The 26,087-nt window shown below is 35.8% G+C and overlaps 1 protein-coding gene across 1 annotated transcript in view; it reads left to right on the top strand.

The window, feature by feature from the left end:
- Window positions 1-26,087, top strand: part of GLIPR1L1 (GLIPR1 like 1) — a 38,596-nt gene that overhangs the window by 4,614 nt on the left and 7,895 nt on the right. The window contains exons 2-3 of the mRNA XM_014736885.3: window positions 18,134-18,379; window positions 21,934-22,034. Of these exons, the coding sequence (XP_014592371.3) occupies window positions 18,134-18,379; window positions 21,934-22,034 (347 nt within the window). The remainder of the gene's footprint in view (window positions 1-18,133; window positions 18,380-21,933; window positions 22,035-26,087) is intronic.

The raw sequence follows: 26,087 nt of genomic DNA on the forward strand, positions 1-26,087 counted from the left end.
CCCTATCTTCTTCCTCTGCAATGTTCTTGCTCATCCATCATCCTTCTTGGCCCAGTGTAAATTGGGCATTGGGAATGGCATCTTTGAGGGCTGCATAGCCTCTCAGACTGCTTTCTGCCCACAGAAGTTTAAGGTCCAAAGGTCATTGAAAGTATTCAGCATTCCCAGGCTTTTTCACAAGAGGTTTACAATACCTTTGGGAATACGTCTCTCTCAAAAACTCTGAAGGTCTTTCAGCTATATGCTTCCAATCAGTTCCAGGTACCAGGACCCACACTTCAAGTAGAGTTTGGAGAAATTTTCAAGCCTTTATTCCTTTGTTTTCTCACCCTAGTGCTTTTCTTTCTCATTTTAATGCCAGTTACCTTGAAACAAGACTTTTGGGGAAATGGGTACACCCTTAACCTGGTCCATTTGCTGAGGCACTTTTTAATCAACTAAGAGGACTTCCTTGGAGTCATGTACTTCATCTCTTCTCTGCCCTGAGGCTTTTTAATCACATGCAAGTTTTATTCCATTTGTTTCTCAAAGCCTTTTAAAAATCTTATATCTTCTTATATGCTATATAGAAGCAATTCGTTTTCCATATCTCAAAAAGTCCCACATTTCTTGATTCTCTTTTTCATTTCTGCTTCCAAACTGGCCAGTGTTTTACTCTTGTAATATCTTGTTGAACCCACACTATAACGAACAAACACTATTAATGTTCTGTTTTCCAACCTCTGCTTGGAGCTCCAAGTTCAATGGACTCATGGCCTGCCTCCTGAGTTATAGATCACATTTTGTCAGATGTTTTGCCTCTGAGTCACATGGATTGTCATCGTTCCTGCCTCTGGCATAAGTTTCCTCACGGCTTGTCAGCTAACTGAAAAGTTCTCGCACATGGTTCAGGCAAGCTCGCCACTAACATTTGTGGGCTGGAGGAAGAGTAAAAATGGAAGCCCACATACAGTCTCATTGTTTGCTTAACAATTAAATCTTTATTTAGTAAGGAATGTGTGGTTTCAGGAACTTCATCTAACCCATTCAGATTTGGATTTAATCAGAATAATTTTGCAAATCTGCATTGATCTTATCAGTAACTAAATTTTCATTTCTTCTAAAATAACCAAAACTATCTATTAAAATTAAAAGGCAAAGTTATAATGGATAAGTATTAATTTTAAGTATTTTAAATTTTTTTAGAAAATTCAATTGTCTTTTTATATATTTTTCTAAATATAAAATTATTCACCATTCTAGTGCTCATGTCCATCTGGTGGCCAATGTAAATAACTGATGTCATGCTCCACTTTGATAACATACAGATCTGCATTTATCCCTACTTAACAGTGAAGGAAATGGTTCCCATTGCAAAATGTGCCCCTTACCCCCAAGACAGGAACATAAAGAGAGAATTGAGGAAACAGATCTTCAAAGGTACTGCTAAACAATATTATATTCTGCAAGAATCTACTGCTTTCATGCAGAAAGGAAAGGAAAGTTGATCTTTTCTCTTACCAAAGTTCATAGTAAGAGTTCAAATCTTCCAAAGCTTCCATATTTCAAATCTTTCTTGGACTCTGAAGCAGTGTCTGTCTCCAATGTCATTGGCAGCAATATTCACAAACCTATTTACCATTCAGCTATAGATGTCTTTTGTTTTGAAAACATCTGGCAAAAGATGGAGACATTCAGTGTCATGGGTCACACTGAGCCTATGCTAAGGAGAATGAGGAAAGTCTTTTATAATAAATTGTGTGTGTGTGTGTGTGTGTGTGTGTGTGTGTGTGTGTGTGTGTAATATGTGATGTCCTGTGAAATCTAGACCCAGGAAGGGATCCTTCCTGCCTAGGTCTCAGGGTGGTATACGTTTAGACTTGTATTCTGACTGCACCCTACTTCCAATAATAAGTTTTATAAGAGGCTAGGCAAGGCTGTGATATGAAGTAAACCCTGAAATTTCAGCGGCTTAACAAAAGAAAGTCTCATTTCTTACTTGTACCTGTTGTAGAGAAGGTGAGTTAGAATTGAACCTCTCTTGCTTGGACAAGGGGGAGCCCCCAACCCTAGCTAGCTCATTGACAGGCAGTATAATAAGAGCTTCCAAAGTCATTCATTGGATAATTGCTTTACCAATGTGAAGAAAAGCCAGCCCTGGTGGTCTAGTGGTAAAGATCCAAGGCTCTCATCACTGTGGCCTGTGTTGGTGTCCTGATCAGGGAACCACACCACTCGACTGTCTGTTGTCATACTGTGGCAGCTGTGTGTTGCTGTAATGCTGAAAGCTATGCCACTGGTATTTCAAATACCAGTAGGGTCACCCATGGTGGACAGGTTTTAGTGGAGCTTCAGATTAGGAAGAAGGACTTGGCCACCCACTTCCAAAGGTTGGCCATGAAAACTCTGTGAACAGCAGCAGAGCACTGTCTCATACAGGGACGGAAGGTGAGAAGATGGAGCAAAAAGCCCAGGCAGGGCTCAGCTCTGCTGCACACAGGGTCACTAGGAGTCAGAATGGACACAACAGCACTGACAACAAATGTGAAGAATAAGGAAGAACAAGAGGGTATCTGCTGATTCTCTTGCAATTCTAAAAGTAAGAGGTTTAGTTTCTTCTCATTTCTTCCCCACTTTTTGTTGAATTAATATAACTTTTATATGCAGATTGTTGTTTTTCTTAATTGCAAATGTTTGTCATGTTGGAGGTAACAGCACAAATAAATTTTAAGATAAGTGCTGGCAAGGTTGTGGAGAAATTGAAACTGTTGTACACTGTTGATGGCAGTGTAAAATTGTGTTGCAGTTATAGAAAACAGTATGGAGATTACTCAAGAAGTTAAAAATAGAATTACCATATAATCCAGAAATCCCACTTCTGAGTATATATCAAAAAAAGTTGAAATCACTGTCTTGAAGGGATATTCTGCACTCCCATGTTTATTGCAGCATTGTTCACAACAGCCAAGCTGTAGAAGCAACCCAATGGTCCATCAATAGATGAATGGATGAAGAAAATGTGTTATATACATATTTTAGAATATTATTCAACCTTAAAACAGAAGGAAATCCTGCCATTTGTGACAACATGGAAGAACCTGCAGGACATTATGCTACGTGAAATAAGGCAGTTACAGAAGGACAAATATTGCATGATTCCACTCTTTTGAGGTATCTGAAATAGTCAAACTCATAGAAGCAGAGAATACAGTAGTAGTTGCCAGGGGCTGGGAAGTGGGGGGTGGGGGAATTAGGGAATTGTTATTCAAAGGGATAAAGTTTCAGTCACATCAGCTATGTTAGATAAGTTCTAGAGATCTGCCATATAGCATAGTGCCTATAGTCCATGGTATGGTATGGTGCATTCCAGCTTTGTGAGAAGGTAGCTCTGATGTTAAGTGTTCTTACCACAAAAACAAACAAACAAAAACAAAGAGATGCAAAGAAACTCTGAGAAGTATTGGTTATGGCTATTACCTTGATTGTGGTATTGCTATTGTGGTGTTTGCATATGTCCAAACTCATCAAATGGTACACATTAATATGTGCAGTTCTTTCTATCAATTTTACCTCAATAAATCATTTGTTTAAAGTATTATTTTTTCATTTGAATTATTTCTTATAGTCCTTTCAGGAATTTTTGGACATTGACTATGTACTATTTATTGTTCAACATCGTCCTTTTTACACTATCCGTGTATAGCGTAAATTCTTCAGTAACACACTGACACATCCCAGTATTCTCCTGTCCTCAACCCTGTGCACAATATAATGTTTCTTGCCACAGCACAAGCAAAAGCATCATGATTACATGAGCATATTCTTAAAAAGATTGTGTGGGTACTCTCCATCAGATGAAACTGTTTTAATTATCTTTGTTTTTACTTTATATTTTGAAGAATTCCTTAGTGGGCTTTTTCTTCTTTGTGTGTAGAGAAACTACATAGATGTAACTCACTACATGAGAGCTTTGATTAGAAAAGCTTCTGGAGGGTACTGGAGTCACTAGTTACTAGGCATAAGACTGGTGATCGAGCTTCATTAAAATTTATGTCCATAAGCATGTCAAATTCTTCCGTTTACAAGTTAAGGCAGAATATTGCTCAATAAAACGTTTCCCCCAGGGCCAGAGACTTACTAGCATTAAGTTTTAAGTGAAAGTATTGCCAGATCTAAGGGGTGATTAAAATAGATTATCTAGAAAAGTTTTTAATTACATTGTTTAATCAGAAAAAAATGAGTTTTAATTATAAGGTCCTTGGGAATTCTAAAATGCAAATAAATGCTTTTAGTTATAAACACATCTAAGTGGTTACAATTTGTACATACACATGTACATAGTATATGTCTGTTTGAACTGGCTTGAAATACTTGTTTGAAAGCATATAATTCCTTGGCTATCAGATGTTAATTCCTACTCTTTCAAGGTCATGGTGTTTGCCATTTGGATAAGACTAGCTCTTAGTTAGAATGATAGAACAATTTTCTCTTGTACCATACTTTGGATAGGAGATGACTTGGTACAAGCTATTCTAGAGTAAAGCATTAGAACTATGTTTTTTTATTATTATTATTTTTTATTGAGTTATTGATAGGTTACAATCTTGTGAAATTTCAATTGTACATTAATGTTTGTCAGTCATGTTGTAGGTGCACCACTTCACCCTTTGTGCCCACCCCCCACCCCACCTTTCCCCGGGTATCCACTAAACTGTTCTTGGTCCATAGTTTTAAATTCCTCATATGAGTGGAGTCATACACAGATTATCTTTCTCTCGCTGGCTTATTTCACTTAACATAATTCTCTCAAGGTCCATCCATGTTATTGCAAATGGAATGATTTTGTTCTGTTTTGCAGCTGAGTAGTATTCCATTGTATATATGTACCACATCTTCTTTATCCATTCGTCTGTTGATGGGCACTTAGGTTGCTTCCACGTCTTGGCTATTGTAAACAGTGCTGCAATAAACATTGGGGTGCACAGGACTTTTGGGATTGCTGACTTCAGGCTCTTTGGATAAATACCCAGTAGTGGGATGGCTGGATCGTATGGTAGTTCTATTTTTAGTTTTTTGAGGAATCTCCATACTGTTTTCCATAGTGGCTGCACCAGTTTGCATTCCCACCAGCAGTGTATGAGGGTTCCTTTTTCTCCGCAACCTCTCCAAAATTTGTTGCTATTAGTTTTAGATATTTTTGTCATTCTAACGGGTGTAAGGTGATATCTTAGTGTAGTTTTGATTTGCATTTCCCTGATGATCAGCGATGATGAGCATCTTTTCATGTGCCTATTGGCCATCAGTATATCTTCTTTGGAGAAATGTCTGTTCATGTCTCCAGCCCATTTTTTGATTGGGTTGTTTGATGTTTTGTGGTTGAGTTGTGAGAGTTCTTTATATATTAAGGATATTAAGCCTTTGTCAGATATATGACTTGCAAATATTTTTCCCAGTTAGTGGGTTGTTTTTTTGTTTCAATCCTGTTTTCATTTGCCTTGAAAAAGCTCTTTAATCTGATGAAGTCCCATTTGTTTATTCTTTCTATTGTTTCCCTTTTCTGGGAAGACACGGTGTCCGAAAAGATCCTTTTAATACTGATGTCAAGGAGTGTACTGCCTACATTTTCTTCCAGAAGCCTTATGGTTTCAGGTCTCACCTTTAGGTCTTTAATCCATTTTGAGTTTATTTTGGTGAATGGTGAAAAAGAATGGTCAATTTTCATTCTTTTACATGTGGCTTTCCAGTTTTCCCAGCACCATTTGTTGAAAAGACTTTCTTTTCTCCATTGTACCCCCTCAGCTCCTTTGTCAAAGATAAGCTGTCCATAGATGTGTGGTTTTATTTCTGGGCTTTCAATTCTGTTCCATTGATCTGTGCACCTGTTTTTGTACCAGTACCATGCTGTTTTGATTACTGCAGCTTTGTAGTATGTTTTGAAGTCAGGGATTGTAATGCCTCCCGTTTTGTTCTTTTTTCTCAGGATTGCTTTAGCAATTCGGGGTCTTTTGTTGCCCCATATGAATTTTAGGATTCTTTGTTCTAATTCTGTAAAGAATGTCATTGGGATTCTGATTGGGATGGTGTTGAATCTGTAGATTGCTTTAGGTAGTATGGACATTTTAACTATGTTTATTCTTCCAATCCATGTACATGGGATGTCTTTCCATCTCCTTATGTCATCATCCAATTCTCTCAGAAAGGCCTTGTAATTTTCAATATATAGGTCCTTCACTTCCTTAGTTAAATTTACCCCAATGTATTTTATTCTTTTTGTTGAGATTGTGAATGGAATTGTATTCTTGAGTTCTTTTTCTGTTGGTTCATTACTGGAGTATAGAAATGCTACTGATTTATGCAAATTGATTTTATACCCTGCAACTTTGCTGTAGTTGTTGATTACTTCTAACAGTTTTCCAATGGATTCTTTGGGGTTTTCTATATATAAGATCATGTCGTCTGCAAACAGCGAGAGTTTCACTTCTTCCCTCCCTATTTGGATTCCTTTTATTCCTTTTTCTTGCCTGATTGCTCTGGCCAGGACCTCCAGTACTATGTTAAATAAGAGTGGTGATAGAGGGCATCCTTGTCTCGTTCCTGTTTTCAGGGGGATGGGGTTCAGTTTTTGCCCATTGAGTATGATGTTGGCTATGGGTTTGTTGTATATGGCCTTTATTATGTTGAGGTAGTTTCCTTCTATGCCCATTTTGTTCAGAGTTTTTATCATAAATGGCTGTTGGATCTTGTCAAATGCCTTCTCTGCATCTATTGAGATGATCATGTGGTTTTTATTCCTCAGTTTGTTGATGTGGTGTATCACATTGATTTATTTGCAGATGTTGAACCATCCCTGTGTCCCTGGTATGAATCTCACCTGATCCTGATGTATGATTCTTTTAATGAATTGCTGAATTCTGGTTGCCAAAATTTTGTTTAGAATTTTTGCATCTATGTTCATCAGTGATATTGGCCTGTAGTTCTCTTTTTTCGTGGTGTCCTTGTCAGGTTTTGGGATCAGCGTAATGTTGGCCTCATAGAATGTGTTAGGAAGTGTTCCATCTTCCCTAATTTTTTGGAATAGCTTGAAAAGGATAGGTATTAAATCCTCTCTGAAAGTTTGGTAGAATTCCCCAGGAAAGCCATCTGGTCCTGGGGTTTTATTCTTTGGGATGTTTTTGGTTGCTGTTTCAATCTCTTTCCTTGTGATTGGTCTGTTCAAATTGTCTGCCTCTTCTTGCATGAGCTTTGGGAGATTGTAGGAGTCCAAGAATTTATCCATTTCCTCTAGGTTATCCATTCTGTTGGCATATAGTTTTTTGTAGTATTCTCTTATAATCTGTTGTATTTCTGCAGAGTCTGTTGTTATTTCTCCTCGCTCATTTCTGATTTTGTTTATTTGAGCTTTCTCCCTTTTTTTCTTTGTAAGTCTGGCTAGTGGTTTGTCAATTTTATTTATCTTCTCAAAAGACCAGCTCTTTGTCTCATTGATCCTTTCTACTGCCTTTTGCATTTCAATAGTATTTATTTCTGCTCTGATTTTTATTATTTCTCTCCTTCTGCTGACTTTGGGCTTCATTTGTTCTTTTTTCTCTAGTTCAGTTAGGTGTGCTGTAAGGTTGCTTATTTGGGATTTTTCTTGTTTGTTAAGATGTGCCTGTGAAAATTGCAATGAATTTTCCTCTTAATACAGCTTTTACTGTATCCCATATGAGTTGGTATGGCATGCTATCATTTTCATTTGTTTCCAGGTATTTTTTTATTTCTTCTTTAATTTCTTCACTGATCCATTGCTTGTTCAGTAGTGTGTTGTTTAGTCTCCACATCTTTGTGCCTTTCTCAGCTTTTTTCTTGTAATTTATTTCTAGCCTTATAGCACTATGATTGGAGAAGATGCTTGTTATTATTTCAATTTTTTTAAAGTTGTAGAGGCTTGCCTTGTTTCCCAACATATGGTCTATCCTAGCGAATGTTCCATGTGCACTTGAGAAGAATGTGTATTCAGCTCCTTCAGGGTGGAGTGATCTATTTATGTCTATTAAGTCCAATTGTTTTAGTTTTTCATTCAGCTCCACTATTTCCTTGTTGATTTTCTGTCTGGATGATCTGTCCATTGATGTGAGTGGGGTGTTGAGGTCCCCTACTATTATTGTGTTGTTTTTAACATCTTCCTTTAGGTCTGTTAATAATTGCTTTATGAATCTTGGTGCTCCTGTGTTGGGTACATAGATATTTATAAGTGTTATTTCTTCTTGATGAAGTGTCCCTTTGATCATTATATATTGTCCCTCTGTGTCTCTCTTTACCTGTCTTATTTTGAAATCCACTTGGTCTGATATGGGAATTGCAACACCTGCCTTTTTTTCCTTGCTATTTGCTTGAAGTATTGTCCTCCACCCCTTCACCCTGAGTCTGTGTTTGTCCTTGGGGCTGAGGTGTGTTTCCTGGAGGCAACAAATTGTTGGATCTTGTTCTTTAATCCATTTTGCCACTCTGTGTCTTTTTATTGGAGAGTTCAATCTGTTCACATTGAGAGTGATTATTGATGCATGTGGACTTAATGCTGTCAATCTGTCGCTCATTATCTTGTTTTCCTGTGTTTCTTTTCCTGTGTGCTTTAGACTACCCATTTAATACTGCACTTTCTTATGCTGGGTTTCTTAGATTTTTCCTTATCTATGATTTGTGACTCTGTTCTGTACTTTATTTTAGTGTCTACCTTGAAGTTTGTATTTAGAATCTCGTGTATAATATAGTCTATTCTCTGGTGGTCTCTTACTTAGTCGACCAATACTGATTTAGACCCTTTGCTCTTCCCCTCCTAAATAATTATTTTCATTTTTTATTCCAACTCGTCTTATTAATTTGTAGTTAGAGTGCTACGATCGTCCTTGTTTTGGTAGTTTCCTTATTTTCACCCTAATGCTATAGTTGAATATTTGCTATCCTGTTCTGGTTCTATCCATCAGTCTCCCTAGTCTGTGGCTTGTGTCCCCTTTCTCCCTTTTTTCTTTTTTCAAGTATGAGAGCCTTCTTGAGGATTTCTTGTAATGAAGGGCTTTTAGTTACAAATTCCCTTAACTTTTGTTTGTCTGGAAAAGATTTAATTTCTCCCTCATATCTGAAGGAAATTCTTGCTGGATAGAGTATTCTTGGCTGAAGGTTTTTATCCTTTAAAGCTTTGAATATATGTCTCCTAGCTTGTAGGGTTTCTGTAGAGAAATCTGCTGACAGTCTGATAGGGGCTCCTTTATAGGTTCTCTTTTTTTTTCTTACTTCCCTGAGTATTCTTTCCTTATCATTCCTATTTGCCAACTTTACTATTATGTGCCTTGCGGTGGGTCTTTTTACATTGACAAATCTAGGAGATCTAAAACCGTCCTCTACACACATTCTCCGTTGATCCCTAGATTTGGGAAGTTCTCTTCAATAATTTCGTTAAGCACACTTTCTGCTCCATTTTCCTTTTCCATATTCTCGGGAATTCCTATGATCCTTATGTTCTTACTCCTCATTGAATCCATTATCTCTCGGAGATTTTCCTCATTTTTTTTAATTCTTAGTTCTCTTTCTTCCTCTGTCTGGCGCCATTCAGCCTGTCTGTCCTCGATTATGCTGATTTGCTCCTCTAGGTTGTCTACACGGGCATTCAGGGAATCTGTATTCTGTTTTATCTGGTCCATTGTGTTTTTCATCTCAAGTAATTCTGTTTGATTCTTCTTTATGATTTCAATCTCTTTTGTGAAGTAACTCCAGAACTCGGCTTGTTTCTCTTTCTCTCTACCTCATTGAGTTTTTTGATTATAGCTGCTCTGAATTCATTATCACTTAGTTTACCTAATTCCAAGTCCTCAGGACTTAATTCTGTGTTTTTATTGTTTTCCTTCTGGTCTGGGGCTTTTATAAATTGCTGGATGGTAGAGGAGCGGTTTTTTCTCATGGTGGTAGAATTCGGTTGCAGTTACAGCCTGTCGCCACTAGATGGGGGTCGACAGCGGCGTGTTATCTCTCCGCCTTCGGGGCAAGATGGCTGCGCCCACTGGCTTTGCTGGGGGGGAGGGGCTGTTACTCACACGCGCCGGTCTGGGTTCAGATCAGTTCTGTTCTCTGGTCTCCCAAGGCCCTTGATTTATAGGGTCCCCGCGGACGGAAGCTTTCCCCCTTGTCAGCGGGTCTCCACTGAATCAGCGGCAGGAGTCCTGGATGATCCCCCAGTCACGTGGCCCCTCCCCTGCTCCTTCCCGACCCGTGCCGCAGTGATCGCAGACTCTAGGGGAGGGAGCGATGTTCTCTCCTACCGTTCCAGTGCCTCCGAAGGTGTAAAGCAGGGTTTATGATCTCCACCTTCTTGGTATTGTAGGTCTCTAACGAGCTGGCATTATGTTATTCTCTGAAATTCAGTTCTTCCAATCTTTTGTTGTATTTTGGAGGGGAGAGGTCAGCTCACCCCGCCATTTTGCTCCGCCCACCTCCTCAGAACTATGTTTTCATTAATATTTTTTCGTTTAAAATATGTACCAGATTTGAGCTAGTTTTTGTTTGTTTGTTTTTCTTTTAAAGCAGGGAAATCTCCCAATGATTCAGGCAAAACACAAGGACTCTCACAAGCTTAAGGGGAGGTAAAGTTTTCTAGAGTTTATAGCTAAACTGAGATAGCTTAGAAAAGGAATGAATTGTGTAAAAGCTATAGCTAGGAATATACTAAATGAAATGATCTGGCTTGAAAACATTTGTTGACTTGTTGATTTCTTGTTTGTTTGGTTCTGAATTGTATCTTCCTACAGTAAATGTGAGAAAAATGGAAATTCTGTCTTTGGGATATTTTACCTGTTCCAAGTATGTATATTTTTGGTAGAGGGTGGTATTTGAGAACTCATCACTTAGTTTATTCATTTTTCAGAAGAGTAAATTATGAATCATGCTCGGGGAGCTGCTGAAGTCTCTCTTGACTACTGAAAACAAAATTTTTAATACAGCTATTTTTGTAGTTTGAAGGAAAATGAGTGATTAAAATGTCAAAAAAAAAAAGAATATAGGAAATTAACCATTGAAGTTAGTAGTATGAATTTAAATCTAAAATCTTAAGATGACATTTATTTTCATTAAATCACCTTCAGTTTAATTTTTAGTCCTCACATTGACAAGGGGGTTAAACCTGTGATCTTTAACATTTTGGGGACTCCTCTTCCTCCATCATTACACGAAAAACCTGGGGTCTTTGTTCCAAAGGATAGGAGAAGCATCTTTAGGAATCAAGTCAACAATCATCACTGTCCTTCCAAACTAGTCACCATTGGGATGCCAGTGACATTGTCCATCCACGTTTGGACATGCAACTGCCCCCGTGGCAGTCCTATAGCACAGAACTCTTGATGGGGGCTGGGAGAACCATGTTAGATAGCCTACCTGCCTAGTCCATCATCCTGCCTTCCCCTCTGAAATCTTGCTGTATGCTCAAGGCTGTGATTCTGATACTGGTAGTAGCCATTATTTTTAGCTACTTAAACTTTCTACCATGCCAAATTCTTGAAGCAAGGAATTATAGGGAGTCTATCTACCTCTTGGAAATGTCTTCTTTGGAGTTTTGGAGACAAGAATGGGAAATACAACAAGCAAAGACCTTTAAAAATCACCTTCCTGACAAGATGAGGTAGATCCATTTACCCTCTCTCTCCCATTAAGTACAGCTAATAACCTTGGATATTATATATAGAAGAAATATAAGACTTTTAAAGTTGGAAAGAAGAAAGAAGACAGATTAATTAGAGACTCCAAGACTCAAGAAATGACACAAGGTGAGTTCCCTGGATTTCCTGTTTGATTCCAATATATTCCGGATTTGGCACAAAGAAGCCTGAAACCCAGAAATTCCAATGGATGCAGAAAATAAAAGCTTCAAGAAAAGCCTGCTCTCTCTTGCCAGTGAACCAGGAAAGGGGAAGTCTAGTAAGGCAGAAACCTTTTTTTCCAATGACCCTCCTACTCTGGACAAACAACACAGGAAAACATCTATCCTTTTCAGCCAAGGCCAAGTGGCGAGCCTAGACTACCATACTTGCCTGAAACTAATGAGGCACCCCTCCTACCTCCTTTCCCCCAGTGTTGTATCAGAAGAGGCTAAGTGAAGGGACTTCCAGCCCCCACCAGGCAGCAAGGAGGTGCCGCTCCCCCTCCCAACCAGGGTGGTGTCAGAGGAGGCCAAGCATAGAGCATGAACTTTCACCACCACCCAGCAGTAATGAGGTGGCCCTCACAACAACCCACCCACCCACCATATCAGTGTAGGCCATGTGGAAAGTGAGGACTTCAAGCCCCGTCCCATGGTAATGAGGTACCCCTTCCTCTCCTGTGATGTTGGTAGAGACCAAGTTGGGAGCTTAGATTTTCATCCCCACCTGGTGATAACAAGACACCCTTTCCTCCCCCCATGGGATGACATCAGCAGAAGCAAAGGGGGAGCCTGGATGTCCATCTCCTTTTGGTAGTAACAAGGCATCCCTCCCCACAGCAGGGTTAATAAGAGTAAATGGAGAGCCTGGACTTTCACCCGCCAACCAGTGATAAACAGGTGGTGCCCTGTTTCCCCCATTGGAGCAATGTCAGCGAAGATCTGCTAAAACAGGAGGATTAAATAAGATCTAGAGTGTCATAACATAAAACTCAAAATGTCAAAGATACAATAAAAAATCACTCATCATACCAAGAACCAGGAAAATCTCAACAAGACAACAGATGCCAGCGCTCAATGACATAGGTGTTAGAATTATCTGACAAGGATTTTGAAGTAGTCGTCATAACAATTTTTCAAAGAGAAGTTATAAAAATGCTTCAAACAAATGAAAAAATAGGAATCTCAGCAAGGAAATGGAAGTTATAAAGAAGTCTCAAATGGAAATTGTACAACTGGAAAGATAGTAACCAAAATTAAAAACTCATTGGGTGGGCACAAAAGCACAATGAGTATGACAAAGGAAAAACTCAGTGAACTTGAAAACAGAACAACAGAAATTACCAAATTTGAACAAAAGAGAGAAAATTAACTGAAAAAAAATGAACAGAGCATCAGGGATATATGGGACAATAACAAAATTCCTAACATTCATGTCATTGGACTCCCAGAAGGATAGGAGAAAGATGGGGAGAGGCAAAACAAATATTCTAAGAAATAGTAGTTGGGAATTTCCAAAATTTGGATAAAGACATAAATAATAAATCTGAGTGAAGCCCAAATATGATGAACTCAAAGAAATTCATTCCAAAATACATCATAATCAATCTTCAGAAAATTTAAGACAAAGAAAAACAACTTAAAAGCAGCTGGAGAGAATGCATTGCCTATAGGAAAGCAACAATTTCAATGCCAACAAACTTCTCATCCAAACCCATGGAGGCCAGAAGGAAGTGGCACAACATTTTCGATTTCAATTTCAATTTCACGTTCAAAGAAGAGTCAGCCAGAATTCTATCCAAAGAAACTACGCTTCAGGAGTGAAGGTGAAATTGAGACATTCTCAGATTCAGGAGAACTAAGATAATTTGTCATAAGCAGACCTACTCTGAAAGACTAGCTAAGGAAAATTCTGTAAACAATAAGATAATGATAAACCAGGACTCTTGGAACATCAGGAATGAAGAAAGAAGAAGGTAAAGAGTGAAAATATGAATAAATAAACTATTCTTCTCATATTTCCTAAATTATGTTTGACAATTGAAGCAAAAATTATAACATTGTTTGATATGGTTTTAATATATGTAGAATAAATATTTAAGATAATTATATTATTGGTGGAGTGAGTGGTAAAGGGACCTAAATGGAAGTAATATTCCTACATTTCATTCAAACTTGTAAAAGCTGACACCAGTAGTTTGTGATAAGTTACATATATTATGTAATACCTATAGCAACCACTAAAACAGCTGTATAAAGATATATACTGAAAAATACTGTGGATGAATCAAAATGAATTCTAAATAATGTTCAAGTAATTCACAGGAGGACAGGAAAAGTGAAACAGGAATGAAAAATGAGGGATAAAATTAAAAATAAACAATAAAATGGTAGACATTCTCTAACTTATCAATAAGTACAGCAAATGTAAATAGTCCAAATATATCAATTAAAAAACAGAGATTGACAGAGTGGATTAAAAACAAACAAACAAACAGGAGCCAAAAATATGCTGTAACCAAGAAACTCACTTCAAAAATAATGATATAGGTGGGTTGAAAGTAAAAGTATGGAGAAAGAAATGTCATGGAAGTGTGAATCAAAGGAGAGCAGGACTCCCTTTATAAATGTCAAATAAAGCAGATTTCAGAGCATAGAAAATTACCAGAGACAGAGAATGACATCACATAATGATAAAATGATCAATCAATCATAAAGAAATTGTAATAAAAAATTTGTGTGCCCCAAACAGCAGACCTTTAAAATACAGGAAGGACAGCTGATATAACTGAGAGAAGAAATAGAAAAGTCTTCAATTACATTTGGAGATTTCAAAATTCTTCTCTCAACAATAAGACAGAAAATCAGCAAGGATAAAGGATAAAGAACTTAACAATACCATTAATCAACTAGGATCTAATTGACATTTATACAACACTCCACTCAATAGCTAGAGAATACACATTCTTATCAAGCCTATGGAACATTAAGCAAGATTGACCATATCTTGAGCCGCAAAATAAAAACTCAGTAAGTTCAAGAGAATTGAAATTGTATACAGTATGTTCTCAGAACATAATGAAATCAAGAAATCACTGCATAATGATAACAAGAAACTCTAAACACTTGGAAATTAAACACATTTGTAAGTAACCCATGGGTCAAAGAGAAAGTCTCAAGTAAAATTTTAAAAATATATATCGAAAATATATCAAAACCTATACAATGAAGCTAAGGCAGTGCTGAGAAGGAAATGTACGGCACTAAACGGTTATATTAGAAAAGAGGGGGCAGGCCCGTGTCTGAGTGGTTAAGCTCACACATTCTGCTTGGGCGGCCCTGGGTTTTGTCAGTTTGGATCCTGGGCACGGACACGGCACCACTCATCAGGCCGTGTTGAGGCGGCGTCCCATATTGCACCACCAGAGGCACTGGTGACTAGAATAAACAACTATGTACTAGAGGGCTTTGGAGAGAAGAAGAAAAAAAAGGAAAAGAGGAAAGCTATTAAATGGATAATCTAAATTTTACCCAAATAAACAAGAAAAAAAGCAAAATAAACATAAGGAAGAAAATAATGATAAGAGAAATCAAAGAAGTTGCAAACAGAAAAATGATAGAACAGATCAATAGAATAAAAAATCTGATTCTTTGAAAAGGTCAATGAAATACACAGTGGCACAAATTACCAATATCAGGAATGAATCAGGGGTATCATTACAGACCCTGCAGACAAATACTATGGACGACTCTACACACGTTTGACGTCCATAAGCAGAGAAAAAACAGAAATGAGCTTTGCCCTAAACTTTACAACTTATAAAAAATTAACACAAAATGAGTCATATATTTAAATGCAAAACATAAAACTTTTAGAAGAAAAAGTGGAGAAGATCCTCAACACCTACAGCTAGATGAGGCTTCCTAATATGGTGGGTTACTTTGATTAGACATCTCACCAATACCACAAGCTATAAAAGAAAAAGTTAATAAGTTGAATCTCATCAAAATTAAAAAATTCTGCTCTTTAAGACACCCTCTTAAGAGATGAAAAGACAAGCTACAGACTGGAAGAAAATATATACAAACCACTTATCTCAGGAAGAACTGTCTAGAATCCATAAAGAACTCTCAAAACTCAACAGTAAATAAAACAATTCAACTAGAAAATGAACAAAAGACTGAAGAGACATTTCACCACAGGGATAGCCAGATGGAAGTAAACACATGAAAGTATGTTCAACATTGTTAACCATCAGGGAAATGCAAATTAAAACCACAATATGGTATCACTACAGACCAGTTAGAAAAACTAGAATAAAAAATAGTGACAATGCCAAATACTGGAGAGAAAAAGGAAAACTTAACTGCTATGCAAAAACTTTTTCACACATGTTCATTGCAGCTTTTTTGGTAAAAGCCCAAACTTGTAAACATCCAAATTTCCATCAATAAGTGAACACACTGTGGTACATCCATACCATAGAATACTACTCATCAGTAAAGAGGAATAAAATATCGACACAAGAAACAGTGTAGGTGGATCTCAAGAGAATTATGCTGAGTGAAAAAAAGCCAATTTCAAAATGGTTACATTCTGTGGGATTCTATTTATATAACATTCTTGAGATGACAAAATTATAGAGATGGAGAACACATTAGTGATGCCAGGGGTTAGGGATAGGGCGGGGAGTGAGTAAGACTTTAAGGATCATTGTGCTGATGCAAAGGTTGTATATCTTGATTATGGGGGCAGTTACTTCAGTTTATACATGTGATAAAAAATTGCATAAAACGACAAACACAAGTGGGTGCACGTAAACCTCTTGTAATCTTAATCCGTTAATAGTAACAATGTCAATTTCTTGATTTTGATATCGTTCTATAGTAGCATAAAACATTATTAATGGGGAAACGAGGTGAAGTTTACACAGGACCTCTGTGTACTATTTTTATAACTTCTTGTGAATCTAGAATTAGTTTAAAATAAAAATTTTTTAAAATCATCTTGCTAATAATAGCAACCTTAAGACAAGGTCACTTTTGTTAAAAATTGTTTCTGGACTCCATTCCGTTCCATCGGGCTCTTTGTCTACCTTTGTGCAAAGACTACACTGTCCTAATGTAGCTTTATGATGTCTTGATATCTGGTGGAGTAAGTCTTCCAGCTTTGTTTTACTTTGTAAAGATTGGCTTGGCTATTGTTGGCTCTTTGAATTTCTATATACATATCATAATCGATTTCCAGGGAAAAAAGCTACTTGGATTTCCATTAGAAGTGAATTAGGTCAGCCTGGTGGCGCAGTGGTTAAGTTCGCACATTCCTCTTCAGTGGCCCAGGGTTCGCCGGTTCGGATTCCAGGTGTGGACACAGCACCACTTGGCAAGCCATGCTGTGGTAGTCGTCCCACATGTAAAGTAGAGGAAGATGGGCACGGATGTTAGCTCAGGGCCAGTCTTCCTCAGCAAAAAGAGGAGGACTGGCAGCAGTTAGCTCAGGGCTAATCTTCCTCAAATAAATAAATAAATATTAAAAAAATAAATTAATTAAATATTAAGATCTATATTCTTTACAATACTGAATCTTCTAGTCCATGAACATTTTATTTCTCTCCATTTATTTCAGTCTTTAAAAATTTCTCTTAGTGATATTTTGTAGTTTTCAGTGTAGAGATTTTTTTTAAATCATTTACTAGAATTATTTATACATATTTGATGTTTTTGAAGTTATTTGTTTCTGGATTGTATATGGAAATACAATTTTGTATATTTTCCTGGTATCTGGCAACTTTGATACTTTCATTTATTTCTTATAGTTTTGTTTGTGTTTTCATTTGAATTTTCTATGCACCCAGTCATCTGTGAATAATGATATATTCCAATCGTTATATATTTTATATCTTTTGTCTTATATATTTATAGGTCACATAGTTTATTGTACTACCTATCTTCCAATACAATTTTAAATAGAAATAATGAGACATCTTGTTTCATTCCCAATCTTGGGGGAAAGCTTTCAACATTTCACCATTATATACTGATACTTGTGGCAGGGTTTTTTTTATAGATACCCTTGATCAAATTAAGAGAATTTTATTCTTAGAGGACTGAGAGGCTTTTTCTCTTTGAAATTATAAATGGACACTCATCCTTTACTTATGACATATTTGCATGACCTTCTGAATTACTAATCTGTGAACTCTGACTGATTTAAATCACATTCAAATATATTTGTTGAGTGCCTTTACTGTACCAGGCCATCAACTGGGTCCTGGAAATACGAAGATGAACTGTGATAGGGTGGGCACTAAATGAGTGGTTTTGAAGCAGAACTAAAAAGAAATGACTAACTATGAACATAATAAATACAAAATAAAAACTATATTTTATTAAAATAAAAATTTAAACAAAAATCAATTGATTACAATCATTAAAATAACTTTAATCCAAACAAATATGCACAATTCAATTTAAATGATTTTTATCTTTCAGACTTGGGATGAAGGTTTAGCGCAGATTGCTGAGGCATGGACAAAGAAGTGCAAATTCCAACACAACACCTGTTTATCAAAATCATATGAATGCCATCCAGCTTTTCAATTTGTTGGAGAAAACATGTGGTTAGGTGGATTCAGAATATTTACACCAAAATCTGCTGTTGTTGCCTGGTATAATGAAAATAAATTTTATGATATTAATAGTCCGTCATGTTCCAGAGTTTGTGGCCACTATACACAGGTAAATATTTGACATTTTATTGACTAGTTCTTATTCATGCACATTTCAATCATAAGACAACTTTCTTAGCATTTTCTTTTGAGTTTATGGAAAACTCACCTTCATTTGGAAGATACTTTTACTGGGAATACAACCCTACGCAGTGAGGTTTTTCTTTTTCCTGAACGTTTAAAACCTTACTCCACTGTCGTCTCACTTGCATTGTTTCCAACAAGAAATCTTCTGTAATCCTTTTATTTGTTCCTCTGCGCTAACATATCTTTTCTCCTCTGGACTGCCTTTGCAATTTTTTCTTTGTTACAGGTATTGAGCAATTTCATAATAATGTACCACAGTTTTCTTCACATGTTTTGTGTTGCCGTTTACCGAGCTTCTTGGAATTGTAGGTCTACAGTTTAAGTCAAATTTGGGAAAATGTTGTCCATTGTTTCTTGAACTATTTCTGTTACTCTCCCTCACTCCTCTCTTCCCAGAGTCCAGTTACTTATGTAGAAGCCACTCGAAGTTTCCCCACAGTTGATTGATGATCTCTTCTCTTTTTTCTTGAATTTTTTCTCTCTGTAATTAATTCCTGATAGTCTTATTGTTATATCTTTAAATTCACTAATCTTTTCCTTTGTAATGTTAATCTACTATTAATGATATTTTGTTTGTTTTTCATCTTAAACATTAAAGTCTACATCTCTAAAAGTTTTATTTTTGTCTTTTTTATATCATCAGTGACTATACCTAGTATGTTTAATCTTTCATCTAGCTTTTTAACCATATGGGATACAATTATAATTATTTTAATGTTTTCCCTGTTAATTCTAGCATCTATGTTCTGGGTTAGTTTCAATGGATTGATTTTTCATCTTCCTTATGGGTCAAATTTTCCTGCTTCCTATCATGTTAGGTAAATTTTGTTGCATTCCCAACTTTGTAAATTTTGCCTTATTAGATGCTGGAATCATTTATATACCTGTAAATATTTCTGAACTGTCTTCTGGGATACAGTTATCTGGAATTTATTTGATCCTTTTGGCTTCTGCTTTCAAAATATGTTGGGTGGAATGAAAGCAGAGTTTAGTCTAGGGCTAATTATCTCTCACCAGTGAGGCATGGTTCCTATGCATACTGTACCCAATGCCCCAGAAATTATGAAATTTTCCAGTCTGGCTAGTGGGAACAGGCCCTATTCCTGGCCCTGTGGAACCTCTAGTTTTTATAGGTGAGTCTTCACGTGCATGCTCTGATCACTGCTCTGCTGAAATGATGATGAGGACTCCCTGTAGATCTCCACAGTTGTGTCACTGTAAGATTTTCTCCTCTCCTATGCTATCCTCTTTGAGTTCCTGCCTTCTTGGTCTCCCCATACTCTCAGCTCTGTCTCTCAACTATATGAATCCATCAAGCTTCTTCTGATTTCCCCATCACTCCACACCCCCAGCCATGGCCTGGAAACTCTCTCAAAGCAATAAGCTGGGACAATTGTACAGCTCACATCTTTCCCCCCCAACTCTCAGGGGGCATTATTCTTTGTTGTCTGACGTCCAGTATCTTGAAAAATATTATTTCCTATAATTTTCCAATTCTTTTTGTTGTTTTAGATGGGAGGTTTGGTGAGAAGTAATAGTCACTTTTTATCCAAGCTAATCCTAGAGATGGCACTGAGCTCCTAGAAAGGCCCATTTAAGCAACAGAAAGAGCTAACTTTGTTTTCCAAACTTATTCATCTGTATAAGTTGAATTAAGATAGAGTGTCTTAAAGCAAGTCATTTTTACCAGAAGTGCACCAAACAAAGAAATTAGCAGCTTCCATGCTCCCTGTCTATTGACTCTTTGTCCAATAACAGTTTGCAATAAGACTGGAAACCCTTCTCAGGATATATGTTGTTAGCAAAAAATATGGTTTGGTTACTGCTGGGAAAATTGAGAGAATGGAATCAAACGTCAGGTATCCTGATAATAAGCAGAAAGCAATATCCTTAATATGACATCAAGGCTGAATCACAGCCTTTGTGTTATCCTTTGTTTCCTCTATTGTTGCAAGGAAAAAGGAACCTGTTTCCAGATAACCCTTCTCCCTTAATATTGCTACATCAGAAACGGGAGCTCATTCCTCACTGGCTAATTTACATATATGCTTAAATAATTAGGAATGGGTACATTCTTCATATTGGTTCAAGAATTCTATATTGTTCAGTGTTCTAAACAAAATGAGCTAAAAATTTCTTCATTTGTCTTCTGCAGATATTCATATTGAAATTACAACCAGTGTTCATATTAATGTTACATCTAGTCCCTTTAGTGAAAGCAATACATTTTTAACTTACATATAGTCAATATTTATTTTTACCATTCTCAAAGCAAAAAAAATTCACAATTTAGATATAATAAGCAAATAGAATTTCATGGCATAGTCAGTTATTCATGAACCAAATTTTCAAACATGGTTTCTTGAAAATATATACACTTGTAGTCATATAATTTATTAACTTTCTAAAGCATTCAAAAGGAAAGAGATGTTTTAAAGATCTAGCTTAATCTCATTTTATTAAGTGGAAACTAGCTTATCATTGATCTGTCATTCTCCCAAATCACACAAATGGTTAGAAGCAAAACTCTCTTACTTCTCGATTTATTGTGATTTTACTGCACTTTGCTGACTGCCAGACATTAAAGAGCCATTAAAATATACTTTGCAAAACTATTGATTCTGGCTACACCCAGGCCATGGGAAATAGTGACTAATACGTCATTTATAAAAAATGTTAATACATTTTGTTAGTAGAATTGTAAAATAAGTTTCAGAAAATTCACTTATGTTGTCAAAATCTTTATCATTTTTCCTTGGATTATTTTTGTTTTCCAAATGGAGTAAATCAGTATTTTCCCTTTGTTCATTTGGAGAAAGGAGGAAAATTTTATTCTATCCTTGTCACAAAGGAGTAGTAACATTCTTCACTTCCTTCTCTCTCCCCATGGCTAGTTTTCCACAGGAATCTTCTTCCTTTTGAATAACTTTTCTATTCTTCGCAACTAGATAAAAATAAAGATTCACCATCCCTATGGCAGGCATTGTTTTGCAATAAAGTCAATATGTTTTTAATCTCTATCTGTCTCTTATGACTTGACAAAAGTAAGAATATAGTTAAGACCATAAAATTTAAAATGTGATCATAAACTGGGTAGAATTTTTCTGAGAAAAAGAAATAAAAGTTAATTATTGTTTTCATTTATAATCTGATTTTAATATTGTTTGTATGACATGACCATGAAGAAAATAAAAATATGTTTCATAAATCATCTGGGAGAAATTATGCTTTTTGCTATATATTATATTTTTATTTGTGAGAATTATCAGTGAGGGAAAAAATAGGTAGCACTCATGAAAGCAGCCTTAACAAAATAATTGTTTTAAACTAAATATTAGAAATTAAGGGAAAAATAGCCAATAAGTATTTATGCACATTCATTTTTTGTAGCATGACAAAGATTATACCTGTTCCCACAATGCATTGTTTGTGTAGAGTTTTTTCGCATATTTTATTTTTAAATTCCTTTCCTTATAGGTAGTTTGGGCCAATTCATATAAAGTTGGTTGTGCAGTTAGAATTTGTCCTAACCTTGGGGGAGCTGAAACTGCAGTATTTGTATGCAACTATGGACCTGCGTAAGTTATTTTGTTGTTAAAAATACTTTAAATTGAAATACATGTTGAGAATTGTTTCCAAAAATAGGATCTTATACTAAAGAGACAAGTATATTTTTGATCAGTGAAGTCTCCCTCTATACTGCTAACCAAAAGAAATAGATGAAAATAGAAAGTGGTGAGAGAATGTTACCTTGTGTAAAAAGTTATATCTATCATGAAATATTTAAACTTGAGAGTGAAAATGATGGAGATTGTTAGGTAAAAAAAAGATAACATAAAATGCATTGCCATAGTAATATCTAAATACTGGAACACAAAATAGGTTGGCAAGTGGTCCTCTAATATAATATAACATAACTGGAATGAGTAAATGATTGAGAAAGATGGTGAAAAGCACATTCGTCTAAGAAAAGAATACATAATTTTTAATTGTCTCACTGATACTTGCATATCTAAATGGAAATATAATATTAACCTAATGGGAGTCTCCAAAATGAAATTCTGGAACTCTAGGTCTGTACAAGGAAAGAGATAAAATCAGTTAATAATCCACCTCTCTAACAAACAAAAATTTCAAAATAAAATGTACAAAAGATGAAAACATAGGTAAAGAATAAATATACAGGATTGACAAAAAGGAGCTGAGATATGCCAAAATTTCTACGAAAAGGTACTAATCTATATATCTCTTTCTGTGTTTTTTTCCATTCCATCTCAATTAGAAGCAAAAACAAGAATGACAAATACATAGCCTTAAAGCTTGGGCAGAGTACAATTTTTATAAATACCAGAGAAATTGCAGAACTACTGAACACTTATTTATTGTCATCAAAAATAGAATACACAGAGAAAAAAGAATCCAAGAAAGATAAAAAGAGCATCAGTTAGCTATGAGATAACTTTAGTGGGAACTGATTTCCTGAAAGAGGGGACATAAAAATATTTGAAGAAATATGGCCCAAAACTTTTCAAGCTTAAGGAAAATTATAAACTTGAAGAACTAAGGAGCTTAACAAACCGCAATCACAAGGAACATGAAGAAAACTATACCAACTCACCTTATAATCAAATTTTCAAAATCAGTAATAAAGAGGAAACCTTAAAAGCAGCCAGAGAACATGCTACATACAGAGGAACAAAGCTAAGGATGATGGCAGATTTCTCCTTGCAAGCAGTGCAAGAGAGAAGACAGCAATATCTTTAAATACTGGAAGAAAAAGAACTGTCAACTGAGAATTCTATATCCTATAAAAATATCTTTCAAAAATAAAAGTGAAATAAGGATATTTGCAGACCATTGGAAATGGTAACTACATGGGTAAATATATAGGATATTTTTCTTATTTAATTATCTTTCAAAGAGAATTGTTTAATCAAAGATAATAGTGATGTATCATGAGAGTTATAACATATGTAAAATTAAAATCTGTGATAACTATAGCATAAAGGTTGGGAGGGGAAAATGGTAGTGTATTACCTTAAGGTTATTCTACTCTATGTTAAGTGAAGTAATTTAACTTGACTGTGATAAGTAAAAGATGCATACTATAAACCATAAAGTAACTACTAAAATAACAAAACAAAGAGTAGTAGCAAATAAGCTAACAAAGCAGGTACAATTAAATTTTAAAATATATTTAACTAATCGAAAGGAATGCAGAAAAAGAGGAAAGGGGGAACAAAGGGTAGATGAGACAAACAGAATAAATAAGAATATGACAGCCTCAAACCTAACTATGTCACTATCACATCAAATGTAAATGGTACAAACACCCAAACGAAAAGGCAGAGATGGCAAGATTGGCTAAGAAATTGAGAACCAATTATATTCTGTCTACAAAAAGCATATTTTAAATATAATGACACAAATAGATTAAAAGTAAAAGAATGGAAAAATGTTTACTATGCTAACATTAGTCAAAATAAAGCTGCAGGGTCTATAGTAAAATCAGATAATGTGGATTTTAGAGCAAAGAATATTACCTGAGGTAAAGAAGATCACTTCAAAATAATAATGGAGTTAACTGATCATGAGTCAACTTGGATGAAATGGAAAAATTCCTCAAAACACACAAATTACAAAGGATAAATGAAATCTAAAGAAAATTACAAAGCAATATCTCTTATGAACACAGGTACAAAAATTCTAAACAAAATTTAGCCATTGAATCCAACAATATAGTAAAAGCATAATATGCCTTGTCCAAATGGAGTTTATTCCAGGAATACAGGGCTGGTTTAACATTCTAAAATCCGTCAATGTAATTCACTATATTAATTAATCAACCTAAAAATAAAGATCATATGATCATATGATCATCTCAATAGAGAAAAAGCTATTCATTCTTCTTTTTTGGTGACAAAGATTTGCCCTGAGCTAACATCTGTGCCAATCTTGCTCTATTTTTCATATGTAGAGCACCACCACAGCATGACATGATGAGTGGTGTATGTCTGCATCTGGGAACTGAACCCACAAACCTGGTCCACCAAAGTGGAGCACATAGGACTTTGCCACTATGCCATGGGGCCAGCCCTCAAAACATTCATTCTTGATAAAAGTGCTCAGCAAACTAGAAATAGAAGGGAACTATTTAAACCTAATAGAGGGCATCTACAAAAAGCCTATATGTAGCATTATATCAATAGGAAAAAACTTTGCAGTACTTTTGCTGTACTTTTTCTGTAAAGTACCAGACAGTAAATATGCTAGACTTTGCATGCCACATACGTTCTGTTACATATGCATCTTTGTTTTTGTTTTGTTTTATATAACTCATTAAAAACATTAAAAAAAAATTCGTAGCTCACAGACTCCATAAAAACAGACCACAGGCCCTATTTGACCTATGAGCCATACTGTGCTGACTACTGGTCCGTAGGTCTATATAAAAAGCCAACAGAATCTATGAAAACTCTTGGAGAACTAATAAGGAAGTTTAGCAATTTTTAAGGATACAAAATCAGTATACAAAACTCAATTACATGTCCATATACTAGCAATGAACAACCATAAATTGAATTAAAATAACAATACCATTCATAGTAGCATCAAAGATATAAATTATCTAAAAGGGTTAATCTCCATAATATACAAAGAACTCACACGGCTTAACAACAAAAAAACAAACAACCCGATCAAAAAATGGGCAGAGGACATGAACAGACATTTCTCAAAAGAAGATATAAATATGGCCAATAGACACATGAAAAGATGTTCATCATTGCTAATCATCAGGGAAATGCAAATCAAAACTAACTAAGATATCACCTTACACCCGTTAGATTGGCAAAAACATCCAAAACTAAGAGCGACAAATGTTGGAGAGGTTGTGGAGAAAAAGGAACCCTCATACACTGTTGGTGGGAATGCAAACTAGTACAGCCACTATGGAAAACAGTATGGAGATTTCTCAAAAAGTTAAAAATAGAAATACCCTATGACCCAGCCATCCCATTACTGGGTATCTATCCTAAGAACCTGAAATCAGAAATCCCAAGAGTCCCTTGCACCCCTATGTTCATCGCAGCATTATTTACAATAGCCAAGACGTGGAACCAACCTACATGCCCAGAAACTGATGATTGGATAAAGAAGATATGGTATATACACACAATGGAATACTACTCAGCCATAAAAAAAAGACAAAATTGGCCCATTCGCATCAACATGGATGGACCTCTGGGTATTATGTTAAGTGAAATAAGCCAGTCAGAGAAAGACGAACTCTATAGGACTCCACTCATAGGTGGAAGTTAACATATTGACAAGGAGATCTGATCGGTGGTTACCAGGGAAAAGGGGGGGTGGGGGGAGGGCACAAAGGGGGAAGAGGTGTACCCACAACATGACTAACAATAATGTACAACTGAAATCTCACAAGGTTGTAATCTATCATAACATTAATTAATAAAAAAAATCAGAAAAAAATATATATATAAATTATCTAGGGATAAATCTGGCAGAAAACTTGAAAGACATGTACACTGAAAAACTACATAATGTTCATGACAGAAATTAACAATGACACAAATAATTAGAGAGATACACCTTATTAATGGGTTAAAGGA

This window comes from Equus caballus, chromosome 28 (genome assembly GCF_041296265.1).
Source record: "Equus caballus isolate H_3958 breed thoroughbred chromosome 28, TB-T2T, whole genome shotgun sequence".
NCBI classification, from domain to species: Eukaryota; Metazoa; Chordata; class Mammalia; order Perissodactyla; family Equidae; genus Equus; species Equus caballus.